The 27011-nt window shown below is 39.5% G+C and overlaps 1 protein-coding gene across 2 annotated transcripts in view; it reads right to left on the bottom strand.

The window, feature by feature from the left end:
• arid3a (AT rich interactive domain 3A (BRIGHT-like)) overlaps window positions 1–18589 on the bottom strand; it is a 44918-nt gene extending 26329 nt beyond the window's left edge. For both annotated transcript variants that reach the window (XM_042417232.1, XM_042417233.1), the window contains exons 1-3: window positions 18299–18589; window positions 1804–2582; window positions 1398–1680 (exon numbers count right to left, since the gene is read on the bottom strand). In XM_042417232.1, coding sequence (XP_042273166.1) covers window positions 1398–1680; window positions 1804–2144 — 624 coding nt within the window. In that variant the 5' untranslated portion in view covers window positions 2145–2582; window positions 18299–18589. The remainder of the gene's footprint in view (window positions 1–1397; window positions 1681–1803; window positions 2583–18298) is intronic.
• Between the last annotated feature and the right edge of the window lie 8422 nt (window positions 18590–27011).

Genomic DNA, 27011 nt, shown 5'->3' with positions numbered 1-27011 from the left:
GTTTTATGGTTGGAAAATTCGCTACAGGCCACCAGTGCATTTACATTTCAATAGCGGCTTCATTTATGCAATATAAAATGCCTTTGTGTAAAATGGTGGCTCACTTTAATCCCAGTAAAACCGGCATAGTTTTTACACAGAGGCTGAGGCACGTTCAAAGGGTTTCACTGATAAATGACTTCAATTAAATATACTAAAAATACTCTTCAATGTTCCAGCTTCACGTTTGTAAAGCACACAATCCATTACTATCTCTAAAATTGTACCATTTTAAAGGTTAAATAATAATAATAAGGTTAAAAAATATGTGTTCTCCTTCTGTGGACTGTATCTGATCATTGAAAAGAAACATTTATGGTAATGATCAAGTTTCCCCCAAACAATCATTTTAATCTCATTTCATACTACACTGACGGTGGGTGACAATCTAATTGGTAGAATTATTCATGTACAGTATTTATAGTGGCAAATATGGCGATAACGCAAACAAATTAAGGTTTTAACAACAAGTAATTCAGGTTTATATCATCAGCAGTGGACAGTAAGTGGATTTTACGTCGCTTCTCAGTCTCTTAGTCTTTTTTATCGACAGCAGCCCTCCATCTAAACTTAGCTGTTGACAGACTTAAATCTCTTCACGTAAACAGTCCATCTTATTCCACCGGGGCCTCCCTCATAACATCCAGCCCACTAGCATGTTTACGGTAAACGGCAGCATGGTAAAGCTGTTAAAATGTACCCCAACCCCCCTCCCCATTCCTCCCACTGCCCTCAGCTTCTCCCTCAGCTTGCAGTCCTATTCATGACAGGAAACTATTTTTTTTTTAACTCTTAGGCCATAGTACCTAGTAAATGTCAAATCTCAACGGGCACTAAATTGCTCCACCAGAAAAACTGATTGTTTTAGACCCAAAGCTTTAACACATGTACCCTGCCAGACTGTCAGGTGGCAAAGACAAACATAAAAGCCTCAGCTTAAGGTTTATCAGCATTTGGTCAGTGGCTGGTGTTAGTTTCCCACCCTGTTTTTTGTGCAGCTGAGAAAGTGGCATGCTGTTTTGATGTGAGGGGTGCGAAGGCCAGATGTAGCTCCCTGGACACCAACTAACATTTTAGATTCATGTAATTCCTCAGTTTGCTACTGTAACTGACTTAAGGACAGCTTAGGCATCTATTGTAGCTGATATAGTTATCCACAATGGCAAAATGAGAACAATGATCTTCAATCCCTGATATAATCAAGCAACAGTCAAGATTTTGACAAGACTGAGGTAAGGACGGTCTGAATGTCTGAAAAATACATTCATTTACATACTACCAGTATAATTAGTGCAACAGGGGAGTAAATCACAAGCACAACAACATTTCCACACAAACCAGGTTTAACAGATTCCTACCTGTCTGAACTGTTCCTCATAGGTCCATTCTCCATGGTCCTGGCCGCCCAGGTGGCTGTGCGTGGCGTGGGGAGGCAGGATGGCTACGCGGGGCTCTTGCTCGACACTGGGACGGGCCTTCAGTAGCTGGGAGTGGGGGTGGAGCTGGCGGTGGGGCAGCAGGAGGATACCTTTCCCAGGGACCACAGCATTGTGGCCCGTTGGCAGACCCTCCTCCGCCAGGTCATCATCAAAGTCTTCTTCCATCTCGCCTTCAAAGTCCTCCTCGTCCCATTTCTGTTTGCTGTGTGGGTGTTAACAGAATAATGTTCATAAAAACATGCTCCAATGAAGGTGACCACTGGCAAAGACCACAGAAATTTTTAATAATTTTATAATGATGCGACCAAAGAGTTTTGATTCTTACATCTGCTCCTCCTCGTCTGATCCCATCATGTCCTTGTATTGCTCCTCTGCTTCCTCATTGTCATCATCGTCACCTTCCTCTTCGCCGCCACTGCTGCGCTCTGACATGGGGCTGTCTGACACTCTCTGCAACCCAGCCGCCGCTGCTCGCATGGCTGCCAGTGCTGCCATCTGGGCCTGCTCTGTCTCAGGGGCTGGGCTTCCCATCGGCTCATCCCCTCCTCCTCCACCTGTGCGGACATGAGTGTGTTGGGCGGCAGCTTGCTGCTGCAGCTGCTGCTCCATCAGCAGCTTGGCCCTCTGCTGCCTGTGCAGGTTCTCCATGACAGCCTGCAGCTTCATCTCCGGGGAAAGCGACACGTTGCTCAGCTGCCTTCTTTCCCCTCCCTCCCCCACTGAAGGAGCACCAGTCGGGGGCCGGTCGGGGGACGGTGGTTGATCCTACTGCCCAGGGGGAGCGATTGCAAATCGTGTCTGTGATGAAACAGTTAGCAGGTGGCTGGAAGTTTGGGGGTTATGGTTATGTAGAAACGTGGGTCCTTGAGGAGCAGTGGAAGGAGGAGGAGGAAGAGGAAGAGGAGAGGGGTCGGTCAGAGCTCTGAGACATGCAGTCAGAGGTCGGCTGCAGTTCTCGAGAGGCCTCTTTCTTGTCTCAATGGTTTTTCCTGCAGTAGGGTGGAAACCAAAGCTGGCAGCAGAGCAGTCTCACAGTGTTCAATGAGGCACTAGCAGTGGAAGCGAAGGTAGGAGTACAAGAGTGCGTTGACAGACTACAAAAACCTGTGGGTGAGAAAGAAAAACAGTGTCAGACTGTTACTTCCCCACTGTCTGTTAACATCAGTACCCTTAGTTGTTGTGACAACACTAAAACTGCTTTACAACGTTCCCCAAAGCATCAGTATGTTTCTATTTTAAAACACATTAAAAACTTTCCTTTCAATAGCGTTTTACTAAAGTTAACCTGTATTGCTCTCTCTCTGATACTGATGTGATATAACAGCAAGAGCATGGCTAAAATTAACACTCTTATTTTGTTTGTATTGTAATTTTTTGTTGCTATTAGATTGTCTCAGTTTCCCTATTTCTAAAGAGTTAAAAAGGTTTTGTCAAAAACTTTTCTGAGTTGCAGAAGAGCAGAAAACTACAGCAATGACTACAGAGCCACTTTGTCAACTCAAATCACGAGTTAAGAAAATGTGACAGAGAAGCAAATGTCCAATTTCACACACAAAAATGCGAATTTCAATCTGGAATTCACGTGAAGCATAAATACACAGTCCCTGAGTTCATGTGCGTTGTGCAACATGTGCAGGATTTAAAAAAAAACAAACTCAGACCAGACATGATGCTCACAAAGGACAGAACGTTTTAACCTCAACAACAAGAGGAACTGAAATCACAGGAAGAACCGTCGCTTTCTTTACCTGGTTGGCTCGAAGCCAAGATTAGTTTCAGCCCAGCAGCAAAAATGTACAATGTCAGTCAACATTGTTTCTAAGTAGTTGAAACACACAATTAATATTCATATTTAGTATTTGCTCAAGTATGACTGCTGTGATTTCCCCCTCATTAAAATGTTTTATTGCATGTTACAGAAATAGTGGGGAATTTGTTGTTTTGCAACTTCTGTGGGCGGTATTTCTTGTCCTCCATACCTGTTCCCCAAAAGCACTCAGATATGCAAAGCATGCTGTTTTAAGCAGTTGGCTTCAGTTTTCTTGTATCCATAATGTCTGTTTCCTATGGTCAATATCTATGCTGCTCGCTCTCTGTTTACTTAGAAAGTGCTCAAATTGTAAAAAAGTCAGAGTTTGGGGAGGCTGTGGCTCAGATCAGTCAGGCAGAGATAAGTACTGCAAGTCAACAGCATGTGGGGAAATAAAGTTTTATCACAGGTGTTGGACAAGCTGAAGTACCAGTCATGACAGGAGGCAGCGGTGACTGTACGCCAGCACTCATTCAGCTACGGTGACTAATACATGAACAGAAAGACCTCTGTGGTCATCACCTGCCCAAATTGTGTACTTTCATAGACCTTTGTGTGCATTGTACTTTTACATATGGAACATTGAGTGAAAGCATGACTCATGTTTGTGACTTACAGTTTGTTTTGTGCCACTGTTACAAGAAATTCAACGAACTTCTGATATTTTTGGTTCTGACATTTTGCGCTGATATTCGATATTACCCAAATAGTGATATACTGTAAAGATATGTTGCTATAAGACTCCACAAATGTGTCCTTTCTACTCATCTTTCATGTGTGATTACTTTAGAGACATAAGAATACGATCATCTATTATCTGTCATCTGAACATTTTGTCTTTGACTCTTGCGCTCAGGCTGACAATAGCTGGTATTTACCATTAATTCAACGGGACATTTCTACACCCCAAAAACTGAACTAAAATAAAAATGCCAGGTAGTTAGTGTTTCAATTTCTATTAACGTCAGAGTGCAAAAGTCTGAAACCACATCAGCGACACAGAAACTTATTTTTGAGTCTGCAGCTTTGAGGCAAAATGAACACCACACCATATGGGGAAACTCAGGGACACCAATAACTACTACATACATTCCGCCACGCATTTAACCTGACGGAAATATGACCACCGCTGCAATCCTTCCCCTGCAATATTCCCGTACACATCATCATCACATTGCAATGAGTATTTAACCAGAAGGGATCATTTTTTCTTGGGAGGGAAAGAGGGTTGTTTTTTTCCCTGCTTGCTGCCCTCTTGGGTAGTCACACTCACTGGAATTACACAGAAAAATCATACCAGAGTTTCACAAGAATAGCAGGATAATTACGGTGTAAGCATGTTCTGAACACAAGAAGGTCCAAGGTCTTTCCATAGGCTGAAGAGTGAAATCAAGTTCTGTTTCCATTCACAGGGAAATTGGCTGTTTTTCATATCTTACGTTTACCTGGTCATGAATACGTAACGAGAAGACATATAACACCCACAAACATTCTGGTTATCACAATTATTCTTTAAGCAGATATTGTTAGTCAGCCGGCCCAACAATATGAGGTCCAGCTGAACGAACTAAAGACAGCATCACACATATCTGACTCATACAAATGTCAACCTATCTTTATACAACATCAAAAATCTCCAAGTGTGCTGGGAATTGTACGTGTCATGAGTGACACATCAGATGTGTAAGTGCACGATAAAAATGTTTCCAGGAGGCTCTGTTTACATGCAACAAATACATTTCAGATTGAGCTGTTGCTGCAGCGCCTTGAAAAAAAAAAAAGGAAATTCATTTGCAAGAAAAATCGCACAACAGCTGAAAAAACTCTTAAAAGATTTAACAAGAAGGGCGATTTGCGTATCTGTGGGTGAGGAGAAACAACTGTACCGGAGACTGATATGTAAGAAACAGTAGGCAAATTTTTAAACAAAAAAAAAAAAAAAGACGAGAAATGCCTTCAGTCTTTTTTAGTTTCTTCAGTGTTTTTGACTGCACACCCAACCAGTAGCAATCAACATGCAGTTGACAACCTGCAGCTCCTCACTTTAGTTCAACTGGTCAAATGCTGCAAAATTAACTTCAAAAGCACCAAATTCTGCCAGTACTTGAAAAACTTTACCTGCCTCAGAAAGCAAGTAGTCGTTTGACTTATTATAAAATGTTATATCAACCCAAACCTCCCAAGCAACAGTGAACAGTCAAAAATGTTTGCTATTGCATTCACAGAAAAAGAATTAGTCACCCTATACTATGGCTGTATGTTAGAGAAATGTTGCGCAAGGAAATAAGAGCTGTGAAACTTGTGTTTCTTCAGAGGGTGAAGGAAGTGACAACTGACGGAGCAGATGCAGTGAGGCAGCCGACAGATATTCAATATTGATTCATTACATTCTTTCAGCGCGATAGAGGCACAACTGAACGCCTGCAGTTGTCAGATGGAGAATAGCACCAGTATAAGCAGGATTAAAACATCTTACCTAACTGGATCTGGTTTGACGGAGACAACTTGTCTGTGTGACTTACTCTAACTACAGATCAAATCATGACAGTGGGCTCAAAGTGGAAAGACACCAGGGGACAGTTGTCTATCTGAAGTCTAACTGAAACCAGCTCAAGGATTTAGACACGGCACCTCTGGAGTAACAAATTATTTTACATGTGAAGTGAAACAGGAACACAGACCACACATGTGCAGTATGTATGCACGCTATATCATTTACAACGCCTAACCAACAGCACTTTATTTGCTTTGCACACATGTGCAAATCAAGAGCACAACACAAATATCTCGTGTTCACTCCACGTACAACAATGTCCCCGATGACGTTTCTTTCAGTCTCTGTCATATATGTAATTTCAAAGACAGAAGTGATTACAACAAAGCTGTTCTGTTGACTCTTCCTGTTCAGAGGGAAGCAGAAGTGGTCGCTCTGTTTCATGGCAATGTTCATCATAAGCATCATGATTTCCTACATGCTAGATGGTGCAAATTACATTGCGCCACAACACATGTTCTCCCCACTTCCCCAAATGAGGAGGCTTTTGAAGAAACCTTTTAGTATGACAATGATAACGGTCATGAAATGGCAACAGCGCTTGAAAACACGCTACTAAATGTAGCATGTCTCTGTATAGAAGGCTATGAGCTAAAGACAGAGCAGAATAGAAACATATTGAATGTGTTTCCTGCCTGAAAGGATGACCTAATGCGGGTGTATGGTCAGTAGCAATAGTTCAGGTATGAATCATTTAGTCTCCTTGCTTTCAGTTATGTTTGATCTGCATGTTTTTAATTCACAAACACTACAACAGCTGATCTCAACCTTCAACCCACTCCTCATTCTTAATTAACATGAGCAACAAGTGACTTTGCTAGTATTTAAGGAAAATTCTGCCCCAGATCTCTCTCTTTTTTTTTAACATTAGTAGCGTGTGACTTATATTACAGTCAGCAATTCAGGCACTGAATAAGACCAGTATTTAGTGTTAAAAACAGTACTTAAAATGAATGATAATACTTATACTAAACCTTTCTGGTTGCAACTCTGCTGTGCAAAATGTCTGGAGGTTGGCTTTGGTATCTCATTCTCACACTCTATGAATAACCAGACCTTGGCTAGAGTGATAAGGCATTTGATATCTAAACTATAAGTTGGTGTGAAACTAGGCAGTATGAGCAGTCTAGGGCTGAGTCCTGTACATTGAGTCATTTCTTTACATTATCAACCCTTTGGGATGTTAACTAGCTATCATTTGAAAATCCTGCTTTGTTCCAGAAAAAAAAGGCCAGGTAGCAAACAGGTTTCATGGTCTGTCCATAGTCTTACTGCTGTAGTTTTGCTCTATCACTGGGTAACACTGATCATGTCTGAGTAGCTGTGGAAAAGGTCACTGGATGTGGTCTAAGGGAGGATTTCCTCGACAAATTTATTTCTAGACTTTTATGAAGGCTTTTGAAACGCAACAGTCTGCTTTCAAATCAGTATGACTACTTGGCGTTTGGTGTTGATCAAAGACCAAAGGACAAATATGGATACAGCTGTAATGTCTTATATATGGTGATTTAAGTGCATGCAGGAATAATGCAGCAAGAAATATAGTCCTGTCAGGTCACAGGACATTTTAAGGATGAGCTGTACCTCTTGTTCACACTGAACCTGGAAAAAGTGAGTTCAAATACTATGCTGCGTACAACTGGAATGAGCTGTGAAAAAAAAAAAAAAGAAAAGTGAACTTACACTCTCTAATTTCACGTGACCATTTTTAAAGGCTGTACTTATGTATGTTGCAATCCCACTTGTAATTGCTTTTCTTAATGTGAAAATAACATCTACCGTGTGAATTACCTGTACATCTGTATATGCTTAAACTTTACGTTTATTATTGTACACAGGTGTCTCTTGCAAAAGAGATTCCAATCTCAATGAGACAACCTGTTTAAATAAAGGATTAAATAAAAAAAAAAACACTCCTTATCTGACTGCCATTAACTGCTCCACTTCACTGCCTGTTTGTCTGTTTGCTGTCCGACATGTTTTTCTCTTGTATCCTTTTTCACCTTCCCTATCACTTGAATTTACATTTTAAGACTAATATATTGAGCAAGGTACCAGCACATTTAGGGCTGCTGCTCTGTGCAGCACCATGACCTCTGGCCTCTCGGAGCAGGGTGGGGGCAAGAGAATATCGACTTTCCCCCCCCCTCAGGTTAGAAAGCAATTGTCACACATTGCAAAATAAAGCTTAATACAACATAAAAAAGAATCCCTAAAAATGTACAACCTACTATACGAGTCTCTCAGGGCTCTTTTAACACCTTAATTGGCTAAAGGGAAGCAGGTCTGCTGGGATAGATGGCTGGGGGCGGGGACAAGCCACCAGGATAGAAACTTTGACAGTTGGCTGAATGTGGGATAAAGCACAAACGATGAGAGCTAATGGGTTAATCCTCTTTTTTTTTAAACCCACATTTGAGAGGTGGAAGATTGCAAGGTCTGAGCAAACAGAACAGAGTGATAAGAAGGAGAGCTAAGGGTCTAACTCCAACGAGATAAAGAGACCCACAACGCCTCATATACATGCACATACATATAATACTGGCTGCTTGCATGGACACGTAGCCTGTTGAACGTACTCTGGAAACAACATCAAATCCTTCTGATGCCACAGTTGCAAAGTACAACAAATGTGAAGGAATTCATTCATACTTTGTGGGGGATTTTTTTTTTTCCAGGAACTCACTGACAACTGGTGAAGTAGTGCTTGTACAAGTCACACATGTTGCTTCCAACATGTGTGCCACAAACAGGTTTTGATAGTGGAATAGAAATGGTGCTCAGACAGCATGAACACAAGGGTTTTTCCTCTGTAGGTAGTTCTTATCTAACAAAATTAGTGCAGATACATATCTTGCATTTCAACATTTGGAATCAAAGTCTTCATTTCCTTTCATGTACTGAGAGAAGAAACCATCTTTAGCCTGATAAAGCTGTGCGGTTTGAGATGAACTGGGTGAGGTCTTTGTGAGACTTGAAACTGGGTATTAAAATGAACGTCTGCCTGTTCTGCTTGACTGGAAAATCAGAGACAACCAGATTCTTAAAGTGGCAATCCACAAGATTTATGTTTTTCCCGTCCAACTCTGCTGCTAAATGCTCTTTGCTCACGTTTCTTGCTCCTCACTTTACAGATCAGATGTGTATCAGCGTGGGTGGTACTGTAATGTTCTCCTTGGATTCTCTGTTGATGCCGTTTTGGTTTCTGTAAGTGGTACTTGCTGTACTGTGTTGTATTTATCAAATTATCTACTGCATTGATGTTCATGTTACACCCTGTTCTGAACAAAAGTTTTTCCAGCCTGACTTGTAGTCTACAGTTGATGCGATAATCATGCATGTACATAGATGTAGATTGTCTATTGTCAGGTTCAATCATCTTGTCACTCAGCAACGTCGTGCATCATGTGTCAGTTTGTACTCTCCTGCTATGATAGCAGTGAAACAGGCTTTGTGCGGATGCTGTCAAGACACATGTTCCTGGACAAATATTATATATATGTGTGTTGTTTCCTGGTTGTAGTAGCACCAGTGAGCTTTTTTCAGTCTTGCTCTTATTTTTGAATGTGATTTGATTCTGACACCTGAATATATCAGACACTTTGATTCATCACACTCCAGTTTGCAGCACAACACACCAAAGATTTTATAATATTTTGAGCTGCAACCTTTAAGTTTACAATGTTTTTTCTTGTTTGTTGTGTGTCTTTACATGTTGAGTGATATTAGAATAAAAGCTCTCAGGTAAAAAAGACACTTCCACACCTTCCCTACTGCAAACATCTATGCATGAAACTCAATTTCTGTTGTCACATATTTACACATATACATTTTAAATAGCAGGGGCAAATATCTTCATGTCTCTAACAGCAAATAATCCGAGCTGCAGTTTACTTGTAGGCTGTTTGTTTTGCTCAAAGGAACAGTTTGCATCAGTAAACAGCTTTGAGCTCTTCCCTTTGGCTACAATCAAGGAGCTTCTTCTCTTTTTTCCGAGGGTAGGCTACTAATATATCTTAACGGGCACTATAAACTGTACGAGGGGTGACCTGTTATTAAAATTAGCACCATGAATAAACACTATGTTGTGAGCCTGGCATAAATAGTTGATCTACATATAGCCAGGATCTCTCTAAAAGGGAATATGATTGACAGGACAAGACATTTATCCATGCTTCTTAAATTGAAATGGTGGTAAGATTGCAAAGAACTAAATGTAAAACTTTTACAGTTGAAAAGTCCAGATATCAAAGAAAAATATCCATTCTGATTGCAACAAGCCACCCTCATAGTCATTAAAAATAAAAAAAAATAAAAGAATTTCAGCAGTATTATATTTAATTTAAATATAAGGTAATATATTAGGATTTACTTAAAGGACTAGTATGTAAGATTTAGTGGGATCTAACAGAATGGACTTGGCAGAAATGGAATATAATATTGATAAATATAATTTAATTAGTGTATAATGCCATGAAAATAAGACTCGTTGTGTTTCCATGACCTTAGAATGAGCCCTTTATACCTACATAGGGAGCAGGTCCTCTTCCACGGAGCCCGCCATGTTTCTACAGTAGCCCAGAACAGACAAACCAAACACTGGCTCTAAAGGGCCTTTCGCGTTTTTCGCTAGTTTCGCAGCCACCGTAGGTTCCTCTACACGCTTGGATGGAGAGGGGGAGAGGAGGGGTATTCATTTGGTTGCACTCTGTAACCTCACTGCTAGATGCCACTACATCTTAAACACTGGTCCTTTAATGAATTGTGTGCTCAATTATATTTCAAGTTAAATTTAATTTCATCCTCATTATTCATCATTTAATTTAGCAAATTTCTTAATTTTAGTATATAACTTTTATGCATTAACAAGTTAGTTATTTTAAATTAGTTTTTGTTTGTAGCATTCGTTCATCATGTAAACACTGGTTAGTGTTTAGTACAGCAGATGTTAATGAGTGGCTGTGTGGGGAGTAGCCAAACAGTAGCCATTCATGATCATTTCTACATAAAAAAAGAAAGAAAAAAAAGGCATAAAAACAAGTCGGTCAGTGGTGCTGGTCTTGATTATGCGTCTCTCTCTCACATTCCTTGCAGTATTACCTCGCAAGGCAATAACACAGGCTCCATTGAGCTCCATTGCACCAACAACAAGATCATTGAGGAAGTGTCGCACAGGCTGGTCACGCACTTTCCACTGACCTCTTCCACCGAGCCGCAGCAACACAGCGAGACAAATCTGATTAGCCCCAGCTATGCCATAAATTAAGTGGGCATATAGCAAAAATAATCCAGTGATCCACTGCTCAGCAGTGAAATGTGTGGCTATCTATCAAGCACCAGGACCCAGCTGTGCAAGAGGGCGAGCCCCAAAATGATTTGTTGTAACTGTTGTAGCCACATGTATGATATCAAGTTGGCTCTTACAAATATTAACAATATGGATCCAAGTGATGTTTTACACTCGGAAATATGTGAAGGAAAGACAGAGTAATTTCTCTTTGCTGGCATGTTTAGTATGCACTTGCACAACAGTTCAAATGTGTGTTTATTTGTCCAATGCTCTTATTAGTGTGCTTTACACAGAGTAGAATATCAGCAGAACAGAGTCCATTACTGCAGATTTAAACAGCGCTTTTTGCCCTTTGGTGAATGTTTCAGGGGCATTTCCACTCTGAAAATAGGATAACACCGGTGGAAACACTTCTGGTATTAAGAAAAATACATTTCAATATTAGATATTGGCACAAGATATCAGATAAGAGTGACTCAATGTACAAAAACTCACAATATTAAAATCTTTGTTCAGGAGTGGGTCAAAGACAGAGGAGGTCAGACATGTAGTGGAACAAAACATTACTATGTAGGTTGAGAACAACATATGCATATGTATGTTAAACAAGTGCTACTTAAAGACAGATCAGCCCACAGAGAAAATATACAGGAAAAACATTTGAACCCAACTTCATGGGAGGACTTCATCTAACCACAAGAAAAGCCATCAAGATATGGATCATTAAAATGGGGGAGAAGAAAAAGTATCTGCTGACTCAGCAGAAATGTTCACAGGCATTTATGTTTGCCGCCCATCTGGTGGATATTGACCTCGCCATGTTACAAACCTACCTACTGTACAGCTTCACGTGGAGACAGTAGTGTTATGAGAGCAAACATTAATCTCATGTGATGACAGCTCTAGTGGAGAAACATGGGTCATTCTTAAGGAGGCGATCACAAGCACAACTGAAGTCAAACAACGTCACCGAGCGTCAGGTTTTTTAAGCTCTGTTCTGGTTGAATTGTTGTATTTCCAGCTCATGCTGGCTTTTTTTTTTCTTCTTTTGTTCCGTACAGTCCAATCACAAGCTCAATCAACACTTTTCTGACACAATCTTGACAGAAGGTGAACAGCGTGTGCTTGACAACAATAGCGTTGAATGTGGGGCTATTGTATTGGATTGCATTAGTTTTGTACAGTTGTTATTCTGTGCATTCACTATTCATTTCTATTCATCATTTCACCTACACAGCTTCCTATTACTCAGTTTTACCAGAAAAAAAACATGTGACGACTGGAAAAGCACATTTCCTGAAATAAAATATGTAAATGTTACTTTTTATACACACAGCTTTAATTCAACTCTAGCACTTTTTTACAACTTGCCTGTATGACTCACTTTTCATGCTTAACATGAGCTTCAGAGGCAACTAAATTCCTCATGTGTGCAAACTGACTTTGCCATAAAAAAAGAAAACAGATTCAGGAGACAGCCTGCGTGTTGCTGCTCGCAGAGTTCAGTGCGCTGCTATTGTAACCCTAGACTGACGGTATGATGATAGTTCCTCTAGTGCGGGAGAGGTGGGGTAGGGGGTTTGCATTTTCATTCAATGGCATGAACGTCCCAAACTGGATTAACTTGTTGGTTTATATGGTGACTGTGCGGTCACGTCATTGTATTGTGATCTTTAACAATCAAGTCTTTTGTCTGCACAGTGGCTGTGGACGAGTGGAAATCTTAGATAAAGAGCTTTATGTGGTCTACATGGAGACATCCAGAACAGAAATTGTCACATCTATGCTAAATGCGGATCACAGTTCCATGTGCACACGCTTCTCTGTATACCATCTAATAAAAACTAGAAGCTATGTTTGCTCACAAGGGATGTGTACTTTTTGGCATGGATCTGATTAAATTAGCTTTTGATTGCTTGGGCAGGTTGCCAGCGCCAGCAGACGCAAATATGACATACAAATGCCTCAGGTTTGACGGACATGTCAGCATGTTGCAGCTGTGTGTTGGTATCCAGGCAGACAAGTACCAGGATAGATCACGCTGGCTGAAAACACAAGGACTACAACTGTCCTAGCAGCTCGGTTAAGGAACTGCAGGGCATCCCAAAACCTCAGACCTTTCCTTAGGCTGCTCTCTGCCTGCGTCACCGTCAGCACTGATGGGATTCCCCCATGGCTTCAGCCCAAGCAGTGAAGTAGCTTGTGATTTTTTTTCCTGTGTTTTTTGGCAGGATAACACAGTTAAAGCCCCACGTGCCGTACAAGCTCTTCAGAAATGTAGCTTTTGGCACAAGAGCAGCTGAAAGGCAGCCAAGCCACGCTGCCTCCCACTTCTTTAATGGCAGGAAAACTTGTGGTGCACAGACACAACTCACAGTCACTGTAACACAACTCATGCTGATATTATTTACAAGTGGGTTATTACTGAAACATTCAAGTAGCACCATGTAAGCCTTAAGCCAAAGCCCACACCCTTAAGCCTTGAAGGGAGATTGGAATCTAGTGACAACATAAAAAGCAGTCTTTACAACCCTGCTGCAAAGGATTATTGTTTGATAATAAGAAAACAAACAGGCGTCAGACCTGTTTGTCTTTGTTTGTGCATGTTTGTCATTTATTCACAGCCACTAACCAGTTTAGTGGCCAACTGCCAGAGACTGCCGCTCACTCAGCCATGATGCTCAGAGGCAAAGTGAGCAGGATATTTGCATATTACACTTGTTGCTTCTCTAAATGTTCTTCAAATACCCTTGGGCTGTGTTCAGAGGTCTGTGATGACTGGAAGTTGCGTGTATTTCTGCTCCAGTTTTGATATCGAACAAATTTACATGACAAATATAAATGCCTTTGTGTGAGCTTGAGTTGGTTTCAATACAGATCACACCAAAGGCTTGATTAGAAAAAGAGGCCAGAGGGACCAGTTTACGTGTCAAGGAAGGCATGAAAAACACACTCCGGGGAACCAAGAGCATGATACATCAACACAACAAGACGGCGAGCAGGCATACCACCAGAAACCAAAGCTAGGAGAAGACAGACGTGACCGATGGCCACGCAGCAACACGTGTCCAAAACTTTCATGTGGACCTCTGATATGATGGCAGACAGTTTCTCACTGACTGTAAAAATGGTCTAGAAAACAATTATAAAGATTAAATTAAAAAGAAAAATTTATCTGTTCATTATCTTTATTATTAATCCACATACATATACACACGTGTATATATATATATATATATATATATATATATATATATATATATATACATATATCAATCAATCAATCAATCAATCGACAGTCAAAAACCCAAAGTGATTCAATTTGTACTCATATAAATATAGAGAAAAGCAGCAAATCCTCACATTGGAGATGCTTAATAAATTTAATCTTTTTGAATGAGTGAATGAATTTTACAAAAGCACTTCATTGTTCAGTTCTTTCTAGTAATGTGTCCACTGTTTTAGAGGCTTTTCCTACATGATAAGAACATTTTTCTTAGTATCTTTAAAAATTGACGTATTCACTATTACATCAGCTGTTGCCAACAACAGTCAAAAAACTATCAATACAGACCATTTAAATTGCCTGTAAGAACTTTTGGTGCTTGTAATAAGATGACCAAGCGGTAGGCAGATGTTCATTTTCTTCTTTAATTTCTTTAAAGGTGCCCAAATGAACACTGACACATTTTTCTTGCTGTAATCATTCCTCCTGTTCATACCGACCATTAGAAGATCCCTTTATATTACTTTCAATGTAAGTGATGGTGGCCAAAATCCACAAAAATGTATTTAAAAGTTTATCTGAAGCTAATATGAAGCTTCCGCTTCCACTGCAGCTGAACAGGAAAACACAAAACTATAGATTTGGAGGAGATCTTCTAATGGCCAGTATGAGCAGGACTACAGCGAGGAAAAACTCTTTCAGTGTTCATTTGGGTGCCTGGTTTTAAGACAGAAGTTGAAAAATTGTGAACCTGTCCTTTAAGCCTGGAAAGACACAATAATCAAGTATTATTGTGATACTTTAATAACCAAAAATCCACAACGTGTGACATCACAATATCAATATAATATATTGATATATGACCAGGTCAAAGTCTGCTGATATTTCAACACCTCCCGTTGATGGGAAATGACAAAAAAAAAAAATCAACACAAGCATCAGTTCTTCAAATCAAGAGCAACCGCAAGAATCATTATGTAAACCCGGTTTCATAACAGAGCGTGTTACTTGTTAGGCCAGCCTACATTATGCAAAATGCCTTTTAAGATCTGAACTTGATCGCCGGCCATACGTTTCTAATCCACAGTGGGCCAATCACAACGTAAACACCCCCAACCCCCACCTGCTCGCTACAGAAGTATTTCTCTTCACTGGATACACTGAGCCGGTGCAGCTAGCCGGTGCCGGCCAGAGGATACCATATGCCAGATTGGACCAAACAGATTAGTGTGGCAATTTCTAGGCAAGCCCCTAAGGTGATTGGAGGATGGAGGGGTGTAGAGTGCGATAAGGGGCCTGGAAATCTCTCTTAATAATTTCAGTGCTTAATAATCACATTGGGAGGCCGCAGGTGCCAAATTCAATCTAACGTCTCACACTTTCTTTCTCTTTGTCAACCAAAACTTTAACAAGTTACCTGCACTTCGATATGAAAATCATACACATTTTTAAATGGAGTCACACCAGCAAAAGATGTTTAGTTAACTGCAATTAGCCTATTGCTTTGCCATCCTGGGAAAAAAAATTTGGCCACTGTACCTCAAACAACACGCCCCCGCCATCTTAGTGCTGGATTTGGTGTGAATGCAGTTTTCCTGTCATCTGAGTTATGCAGAAGGAAACATATGGGTCAATATGTTGTATACTTCCTGAAAATTCATTTAGATACAACGAAGTGCTCCACCGAAACCAGCGTAGGTACTCAACCCTCTGTGTTGAGTACGTACATATTTAAAGTCATCACGTACTATACATCGATTTAAAGCAAAACCAGATACCTATGTCTGTACTCCCCCACCCCCACTACTCAATGAGCCCCTGGTGAGAAACTATAACCCCAACCACAAACCAAATGCCCATCAATCTTGCAGTTTTGGTTGTGGCTATGAGGTCTGTCAGCTTGGCGTAACCAACCAGGCTCTCCTAAAAGAAACACAGTAAGATCCTGAGCATTTTTTGAATCAACTTGGAATGAAAAGTTGCATTTGCTTCCCCTTTTCAAGTCCTCTGACGTCATACCATGGGGTTTCCCAGCACCCCGCTGTAGCACTGAAGTCAGCTCATTGTATCCACATTGCTCCCCCTGACATGCTGGACTTGCCTTGTGGATGTTTTGACTTGACTTGTCTTGATCTCAGCCACTATGAGATCCTGAAAGCCTTTTAATCCACCTACTCCACCTTTTGTGTCGCACTTCCACTGAAATACCAACAGCCTTTAGGGGTTTTACCTGTGAGATAACCTGCGACACAGCCCTTAAACATTTTTTGTGAAATCGTCATTTGGGGAGGGTTTATTGCAGAGAAGTTCGCGAAATTTCAGACAAATCACATGTCCACATGAACGCTGAAACAGGTTTTGCTGGCTGTGAATCATTCTTCCTGTTCATACTGACCATTAGAAGATCTTCTCATAATGTGCTTTCAATTTAAATGATGAGGGGGGGGGACGAAATCCACCTCGTTTTGAGCAGAAATGTATTTAAAAGGTTTATCTGAAGACAATATGAGGCTTCAGCTGTCTGAGTTAATCAAATAAAGTGGATATCCTCCACAGTTAAAGTCTTTTAGTGATAAATTCTGTTTCTTGACTGACAATGTTCAGCTACAGTGGAAGGATAATGACAAAAATACACATTTTTACATTAAAAAACAGTAATTGTGAAAGATAGTTATTTGATTCTGCTGATTTGGAGGGCCGAAGCCTCATATTATGTTCAAATTAACTTTTAAATACATTTTTGTACAGAAGGAGGGCTGTGGATTATGAAGTGCATTATAAATGGATCTTCTAATGATCTATATGAACAGAAGGAACGATTACAGCAAGAAACACATACATGTGTTAATGCTCATTAAGGGACCTGACTATTGTTTTAGAAGTTATTCTTACATTTTTTAGTGCATGTAGTTATTGTCTGTTTTGGTCTTAAATATGACTGAAATCTTTGTAAACCTGGTATGGACAATTTAACCCTGCCATTACTACTCTGTTTTAGGTATTGTTAATGTGAATAGCAGAAAGGCCTAAGGGATATCAGCTGCAAAGTCATTCATAAACCCACCTTTAGACCCCTAACATGACATTTTAACTAACCAAACTTTGTTTTAAGGCCCTGCAGTCCATTGTAGCTGCTGTCACATGCACTGGCTTTTATATCTGACTTAAAAGGGCAATCTGATGTATATGTAACGTTACACAATCATGTAGTGCATGTTTAATGGCGTTGTAAAAAAGACAGCAACTCAGAATTATTACAGAATGTGTTCGAACTGTAGACGAGGCGAGCTGCCACCGTGAGAAAACTCGTTTAAAAATCACTTTAATTAGTCAGTTTAATCAGTTTTATGTCATAAATCTTAAATGGCGAACACATGAGCAGTTGCTTTATCCGTTATTGGCCTCTAGCTAACCGGATAACGACACTGTGAATAATCAGCTTGTAATATTAACTGAAGCCAAGTTACGGTTCTACATTGTGAGAGACTTTTGGTCACGTTAACGGTCGAAATCCGACCGTTAGCCCGTTAAAACAGTATAACGTTTTTTTAAACTGACGGTTAAAACGAACAATGCTAGGTTTTAACGTACTCAGTTTTATTTCTTACTCTTTATATTCCGTTAAAATCGGTCAAACCGCCGAAAAATCGCCGAAATACGTCAAGCACACGCTCTCCGGTTATATTTTAACACAAGAGATGGTGCCACTCTCAGTAGAGCTTATATTACATTCATTGGCTGACATAACTAGACTATCGATCAGGCGATTTGATTACGTCGTATCGATAAAAAAAAAAAACAACGCTGCGTCCTATGAGTGACAAGTGAAACAGAAGCAGAAGAGAAAAAAAGAGGGAAGCCACGGAAACAGACGGTGTTTACAAGACTGTACAGGCTTTAAAAAATAAATAAAGAGAAATAAAGAGAAATATAAACTTACCACGCCGGCTTCCGTTCGGTTTTTACACTCTTTGGAACCGGAAGAAACATTCCTGTTCTCCCCGTCTCTGAATCCTCGTCTCCCCCCCCTCTCTCGGTTACACACGGAGGAGAAGAAAGCACCAAAAATAGGAAGAGGAGAGGTGGTTCGTGTGTTTATCGTCTAGAAATAAAGTGGTTTCATGTGACTGCATGATATCCACGCATTCGGCTTGTGCGTGTAATTGTGTTTTCAGAGTTTGCGCGTCGGTGTGAGTGCCCGCATCGCTCAGATAGACAGACTGACTGACGGTCGGACGGAGGGAGGGAGGCGTGGAGACACTCTCCGGCCTGCACAGTCAGATCATTGGTTGACAAACAGCAATCAGATGCAAATTCCTAACCTCTGAATCAGCAGGGGCCAGCCCCCCAACCCCCCGTTAACCCCCCGCCCCCTCCCCCGGAGCAGGGGCTGTCGGTAAATGCAGGGGTGTGAACTATAAAGAGAGGCGGAGGGGGGCAGAAAGGTGCATGCTACGTGCTTTATAAGCCTTACATTTTCCATTCTTACAATTTCTGACATATGAATCCTTAAAGATCCCCTCCAGACGTGTTTAAAGACGTGAAATACACTACTTTGAATAATAATGTGTGTCTGATATTGTTTTTCCCCACACAAAAAATTAATTATCTTGCAGATAATTTATAAATTATCTGGCAGATGAAGGTGAAAACAGCCTACCAGCGTCAAACTCTGCACATAATCATTCTGCACATTGAAACTCAAACATTCAACTCAAGTAACAAGAAGAAAAACCCATTTTTGAGTGGAAGGGGACTTTAATTTGATAGTAGGCTACACTGCGTGTTTTGTATTTTTCTTTTCTGTCGGCAAATCAATCAAACAATAAAAACAAAAAAAGTATTTATAGGTGTGTAGCCAAAGTCTGATATAGTTTATAGTATATATATAGACATTAATTGTTGTCTAAAAGCTTTTGAAGACACATAAATGAGATACACCATTGTAGAGCTGCTATTAAATTATTATATCTGGTACTGTAAATATATATGTAGGTAACACTACTACATATTTAATTTATTTTGTATTCATTACTTCATCTATACAACATATACATGTACTGTATATTTATAGCTAAAATCTACCAGAAACATCACTTCTGCACATATTTTGCACAACTTTTCTATTTTTATAACCCATTTCAGGTCATGTATATAGTCTAAGTACTGTAATGTTTATAATGTTTATAGATTGAATTACATTTACTTGACTTTTTATTTTGTTTGTATTTATTACTCTTAGTTCTTATCTGTTTCCTTGTTTCCCGCACTGCTGTAACATGCGAATTTCCCCTCTAAGGATCAATAAAGTCTTATCTTATCTTATTCACCAACTATTTTGATAATTGATTGTTTGGAGTCTTTTTTTTATTAAAAATGTGCAAATTCTCTGATTCCAGCTTCTCAAATATGGATATTTTCTGGTTTCTTTAGTCTTCTATGACAGTATCTTTGGGTTGTGGACTGTTGGTCCGGACAAAACAAGACAATTGGGGTTGCATCTTGGGCTTGATCAACATTTTATAGACCAAACTAATCGTTTAATCGAGAAAGTAATTGGCAGATTAATCGATAGTGACAATTGTCATTAGTTGCAGCCCTACACAATTGCACTGGATGATCTTTTCTTTAATATGTCAAACATGGGCACTGTAGTTTAAATACTTAACAGAGAACCATCTGTGAATTAATCTGCAGATGAAAATGCACAATGTATTCCTGTTTAAGTTATGTTTGCAAAAAACTACAGTACCCAGCTGTTTTAGGAAATTATCTAGCCTTTTAAAAATTGAAACTATATATTTGACCAGTTGTTTAAGAGTTACCTCATCGGTAGGTATCAAGAGTTGGTCTGTGTAGGTTAAACATTCATCAACAGCCACTTGTATCACTTGTCAGGAGGAGTAACAACATTAATCTGGGGGGTGGTTACAGGTTGTTTAAAAGGAAAAAAGGGGAAAAATCTGTTATGCAAAATTTTGTTTATTTTCTGATTTGTTTTCTCATTAAATACTTGATACTTTCACCTCTTCATGTGTCTAAAAATCCTTCAAATTAAATTATTTAAGAAGAAACAGATCACTTTTTAGTGAACAGATGACAACTCATGTCCACATTAAAGAACATAACCTGTTAGGAGGGGTCATTACAGGCATTTTAAGGGGTAACAAGTCAAAAGAAATGGGAACCAGAGAGAGATGCTGTGGGAATGTACAGGGTGAAAAGGCTCATCTGTATAAATGTTTCCAGTCTGTGATCTGAAAATTCTTGAATAAAGCCATATTCAATTCAAAATCAAGCAACACCTTCAAGAGCTTAAACTCATGTTACATTAATATTTTCAGTGTGCGGTTTACTATTTTTTCTATACATTTGTGCCGTTACAGGTTTTGTTTGTTGTGTTTACGTTTCATGTCAGTGTTGATTTTTGGTGACGGTCCCTTGGTACAGAACCCTGTACAGCAGGGAGGATGAATACTGTGTTAGGTGTGAAAACTGCATAAAATAAGCTTAAAAGCGAAGCCTAATACCTCAGCTGATCACAAATATAATTGATTTACAGAGATATGGCTGATTTTATTTTCTCTACATCACTGAGAAGTGTCATTTCATTTCATTAAGCTTCATTAACATCCATTTAGGTTATTCAGGTTTATTTAGTGGAGGGGAACTCACCTAAACTTACTTTTAAATCCAACATTTTATTTTCAGGATATATGTGTCAACTGAATGAATGAATTAGACTGAAATAAATTGATTATTAATACTAAACAGTGAGTTATTTCATCATGCTGCTGGTCTTATTTGACTTACTCAGTTGTGACTTTACCTCAAATAACACAACATAATGTTGAAAATCCTAATGTGTAGGGCTGTAACTAATGATTATTTTCATTATTGATTAATCTGTCGATTATTTTCTTGATTAATCAATGAGTTGTTTGGTCCTTAAAATGTCAGAAAATGGTGAAAAATATTGATCACTGTTTCCAAAAACCCAAGGTGACATCCACTAATGTCGTCTTATGTCTCAACCAACAGTCTACAACCAAAGATATTCAGTTTACTGTGTGGGACTAAAGATATCAGAAAATATTCACATTTGAGAAACTGGAACCAGAAAATTTTTATGTTTTCTAAGACTTCTAAGAATGATTAATCAAAATAGTTGGCAATTAATTTAATAGTAGGAAATTGTTGCAGCGCTACCTCAATGCCACTTTCTTTTTTTGTTTCATCAAATGTTTCATTCATGAAACCATCAAAAATCTGCATTAAATTCTAAAAATGGAAAAAAAAACCCCACTGTATTCATTTTAATATATTACATATCGAAAATTCAACTGTTTCAGGGCCCTCAAATACTGGAATTACAAGTTCAAAATGTTTAAAATTCAACATAACTCTTTTACAAAAACTATACACTTAAAAAAAAAAAAAAATTTCCAGCTCTGACAGCCTGTGTGTGAAACTTGAGGATTAATTAATCACACATATTCGAAAGTGGAAACAATGATGAACCACAATGTAAACGAAAGCACTGCTTCATTCACATAGACCAAACCATGTGGTTAAAACAGCACATTTAGAAAGGAAAACTCTGTCTGTGAAAATAAGCCATTCAGCCACAGAAAAATAAACTCAGTGCAGGAAATCGTCTTTTCTGTCCTCATCCCACATTTGTTGACAGCTGGTCACTTTGTCTATATCCAAATATAATTTTACACTTGGCAAAAAAAAAAAAAGCCTGTGAGTGCTGAGTGGTCTGTAACTGGTTGAGTCCTGCAGCTGTTTACTAAAATAAAGAGCTTGAGATATTTAAAACAGAAAAATGATCCTTCATCTGCCTCATCACATGTAACAGGATCCAGGACAGAAGTGTGCTCATTGCTCTGACGTCAGAGAGAGATGAAATTAAAATCAAATGAGTCTCAGGTTCATAATCCGACACTTGATATCAAAGTAATTAAAAATGTGCTGTTGCCTTTCAGCTTCAGCGTGTGGCCAACACAGGAAAGAATTTGTTTTTTTATACCTGCAATCACAAGAACTAAGAAAAAATATTAAAAGATTTCAGATGAAAATAAAAACATAATTCAGCAGCCACAAGATTGAGATTTTGTTTACCCTCAGTTCAGCAACATTTGTGCAACTTGGTGTTGCATTTCCTAAAGTGCAGAGACCACAACAGAGTGATACAACAAGTAGAAAACCTTCTTAAAACTGACACAAACAGCAGCTTTTCCTGTTTTGAAGTACTTTGACTTCTAACAACAACACTATTAGTACAGCTCTGAGTATTTCTGTTTTTATGTAAATAATGAAGTGTTTGACAAGTAAATATAACTATAGCTTGGGTCATTTATTTAGATTTGAACCTGTTCATGTCACAATGGAATAAAAGAAGTATTCAGTCTTTACTCTTAACTGTAATTCATATTTCTACTACATCAAATACATTTGATTAATGTGTTCTTGTTTCTTGTGTGATTGTTTGTTTGTTTGAGTATGAAGCCAAGTTCCTCTGTTTTGTGAAAGTTTTGTCTGAACTTATCTTTAAAAGCATCTTTGGAAGGCACAATACATGATGTAGACAAACTTTAATATTGAAGTAAATAAGATACTACTTCAAACAATAATAAAAAGGTGGGTCATACTCATTTAAATACCAATAAGCAGTATCAGTATCTGTCATATGTATTATTAATACATAATCAAGTTGTATAGGTTGCTACTGCTTCTCCTATTTGTCAATTCAGTTTCTGTTTGCCATATGGTGGTGATTTTTAAGATTGTTCCTCTGTGCCTTAACTTAAAGGACAGGTTCACAATTTTTCAAGTCTGTTAAAACAACAGTCAGGTGTCTATATGAATCCTGTAAGAGGTTTTCCTCACTGTCATTGTTCCTCCTGTTCATATTGGCCATTAAAAGATCTGAAACTTCAGCTTAAGATAAACTTTTAAATACATTTTTGCACAGGAGGACAATGGATTTGGGCACCATCACTTTATAAGTGCATTATGAAGGGATCTTCTACTGGTCAGTATGAACAGGAGGAATAATTGTGGCGAGAAAAACCTATTTCAATGTTTATTTGGGCATTTGACTGTTGTTTAAAGATAGACTTGAAAAAAATATGAAACCGTCCTTTAATTTTGCAGGTTTTTTTGGACACTTTGGAGCTGTGTTAGTTATCTTGTGTTTTGAAAACTGCTCTATCAATGTGCTGATTTCCTTTAGCTGTCAAATGCTGTCATTCATCCAAATAGTTGCATCAGTATTTGGCCTTTTTGACTCCATGTTTACATTATACTGTAACTATTTACAGTTGATTCCAAAATAAAACTATTGCAGCAAAGTATGCGTGCAAATAAAAATGATCATATAGGTGATCTCCACACCTGGATAAATCATGAACCTTGTAGTCAATAACGGCCTGTATTTCTTTGTACTATACTGCCATCTAGTGGAAACAGTCCAGCAAAACCCACAGAGCTTTTCTCCCATGTTGACAGAACTACTCTGTACCTAACACATAACTTTATAGATATATTAGAAAAAACATCTATTTAAAAAAAAAAAGAAAACACAATTAGATTTAAAAAAAAAAAATCCCTTATCTCTTAAAATAAAGGACATGGTCATTATTTTCATTATAACACCCTAAAATCCCAACACCACTTAAAGAAATGTTTAAATTTTGTTCTGTCAAACTCATAGCATCATGGATGACACTATGTAAAACCTTTTACCTTCAGGTTTGATCTGTAGTTAAATAATAAGTTAAAACATATTTTAAAAAATGAACACTGCAGTTCAGCTTATTTTCAGCCAGTTAAGTCATGTAGTGTAAGCTCATTAAATAAAGACTTACTGTGGTTGACAAATGTCTGATTTTTCATGAGAACCGTATAGTAATGTGATAATGCACAGAAAATGCATTTACACACAAATATTCTATAATTAAATTAATATTATGGGCAAAGATCAACCTCAAGAATGTCAGATGTGGATGACAGACTGGCGAGAGCTGAAATTTAATTTATGAAATAAAGACAATGAAAGACTGAATTTGTTACCAATTGTGTAAAAGGTTTAAAAAAAAAATAAAAAAAAAAATAGAGAGAGAAGATCAGTGGAGTTAAATTGATATTTATTAAAACCGTCTTTTCAGACATGGCTTTCAGCTTTCTTAAATATACAATGAAATGAGGAAAGAGAAAAAATGTCTTAAATCATTTAATAATTTGCAGTGATAATTATAAATAAGTACCGTTGCACACACATCCTTACATACACAAACATGTTTCAGTCTTCAAGTTTGGCTGACCAAGGGTTCTCCTAAAGCAACAGATGATTACCAGCTTGGAGTTTGAGGAGACCATGGAGAAGGACTTTCGGTTGCCTCAAAGAAGTTCTGGCAAACCATCAGGCGACTCAGGAAAGAGAAGCAGGGCTCAGCCCAGGCTGTTTTCAGCAGGGGAAGCGAACTGCTGATGGTGGAAGGAAGATTTTGAGGATCTCCTAAACCTGACTGACATGCCTTCTGTGAAAGAGGCAGAGCAGGATGACTCAGGGGAAACCTCTCTCATATCCCTGGCAGAGGTCTCTGAGGTAGTCCGAAGGCTCCTCAGTGGCAAGGTGCCAGGTGTGGATGAGATTCACCTTGAGATGGATGCGGAAGGCTCTGGACATTGTTGGACTGTCATGGCTGACACGCCTCTTCAGTGTCACATGGAAGTCGAGGACAGGGTCTTTGGACTGGCACACCAGGATGGTGGTTCCCATTTTTAAAAAAGGGGACCAGAGGGTGTACTCCAACTATCAGGGGATCACACTATTCAGCCTCCCAGGGAAAGCTCATGCCAGGGAGCTGGAAAGGAGGCTCCAGCTGATTGTCAAACCTCAGATTCAGGAAGAACAAAGCGGATTCCGTCCTGGCCGTGGAACAGTGGACCAGCTCCTCACCCTTGCAAGGATACTTGAGGGGTCATGGGAGTTTGCACATCCAGTCTACATGTGCTTTGTAGACTTCAAGAGGGCTTACAACCATGTCCCTTGGGGCACCTTGTGGGGGTTGCTACAGGAGTATGGGGTAATGGGGCCATTGCTGCAAGCCATTCAGTCTTTGTATAACTGCAATGAGAGCTGTGTCTGCATTCTCGGCAGTAAGTCAGACTCAGTGGATGTTGGGCTCCACCAGGGTTGTCCCTTGTCACCGATTCTGTTTGTGATTTTCATGGACGGAATCTCAAGGTGCAGCCGGGGGAAGGAGAGTGTCTGGTTTGGGGACCTCAGGATTGATGTGGTCCTGCTGGTTTCAACACACCAGCAGGCACTAGGATGGTTTTCAGCTGAATGTGAAGCAGCTGGGATGAGAGTCAGCACCTCCAAATCTGAGGCCATGGTGCCCTGTCAGAAAAAGATGGACTGCTCTCTCTGGGTTGGTTGAGTGAGTTGCTGCCCAGAGTGAAGGACTTCAAGTATCTCGTGGTATCTCTTGTTCACAAGTCAGGGTAAGATGGACAATGAGGTCGACAGGTGGATCGGTGCAGCATCAGCAGTAATGCGGGCATTGTACCGGACTCTTGTGATGAAGAAAAAGCTGAGCCAGAAGGCAAAGCTCTCAATTTACCAGTTGATCTACGTTCCAACCCCCACAGGTGGTCACAAGCTTCGGGTAGCAACTGAAAGAATGAGATTGCAGATACAAGCGGCCAAAATGAGTGTCCTCCAGAGGGTGTCTGGGCTCAGCCTTAGAGATAGGGTGAAGAGCTCAGACATCTGGGGGGAGATTGGAGTACAGCTGCTGCTCCTTCACGCCAAAAGGATCCAGCTCAGGTGGTTTGGGCAGCTGGTTAGGATGCCTCCTGGACGCCTCCCTCTGGAGGGGTTCCACGCACCTCCAACTGGTAGGAGACCCTGGGTCAGACCCAGAACATGCTGGAGGGATTACATATCTCTTCTGGCCTGGGAGCGCCTTGGGATCCCACAGGAGGATGTCTGGGTTTCCTTAGTCTGATGCCACCGTGACTCGATCCCAGATAAGAAAATGGATGGATGGACGGATGTTTTCAATCTAGTGTATAAAGCTTTCAGACTATTACAGGACTTTTCAATCCAAATGTTGGCACAAGTCAGATACTTGAGTTTAATATTTACAGTACAACTATTTCTACATGTTTTTAAAAAGTTGGCAGCGCCCCGAAGTGCTGGGGTGAACATGATCAAAACAATTTCAGAGAGTATACAGTACACAAAAAATGACACTATGTGAAATCACAACATGACATTCAGAGTGAGAAAGTTGAAAGCCTGAGAAATTGGATTTCTACGCAACAAACGCACAAACTTTGGTTGTTGACAAAATGCACCGACAGCTCAAGTTTTGTTACACTGCAAATGACAGTATAAAAATTCGGGGACACATTTTTGTTTTTAAATAACCTGGATATATGTTTTCAAAATCCAGTGAGTAGAAATGTAGAAATATATGTACAGAAAAAAAACATAGAAACTTGTATTCATAAGGCAGAAGTGCTTTTCCAGGGTTGTAAGTGTAGTAATGAGATGAAACATACCTCAGAGTCAAAGCTCAGCAGGTATCACCATCAAAACACCTTAAATGTGGTTATTTTTCTATCAATATAAC

This window comes from Thunnus maccoyii, chromosome 7 (assembly GCF_910596095.1).
Source record: "Thunnus maccoyii chromosome 7, fThuMac1.1, whole genome shotgun sequence".
Taxonomy (NCBI): Eukaryota; Metazoa; Chordata; class Actinopteri; order Scombriformes; family Scombridae; genus Thunnus; species Thunnus maccoyii.
The sequence above is the reverse complement of the archived record's forward strand: the minus strand, read 5'-3'. Positions and strand labels throughout refer to the sequence as shown.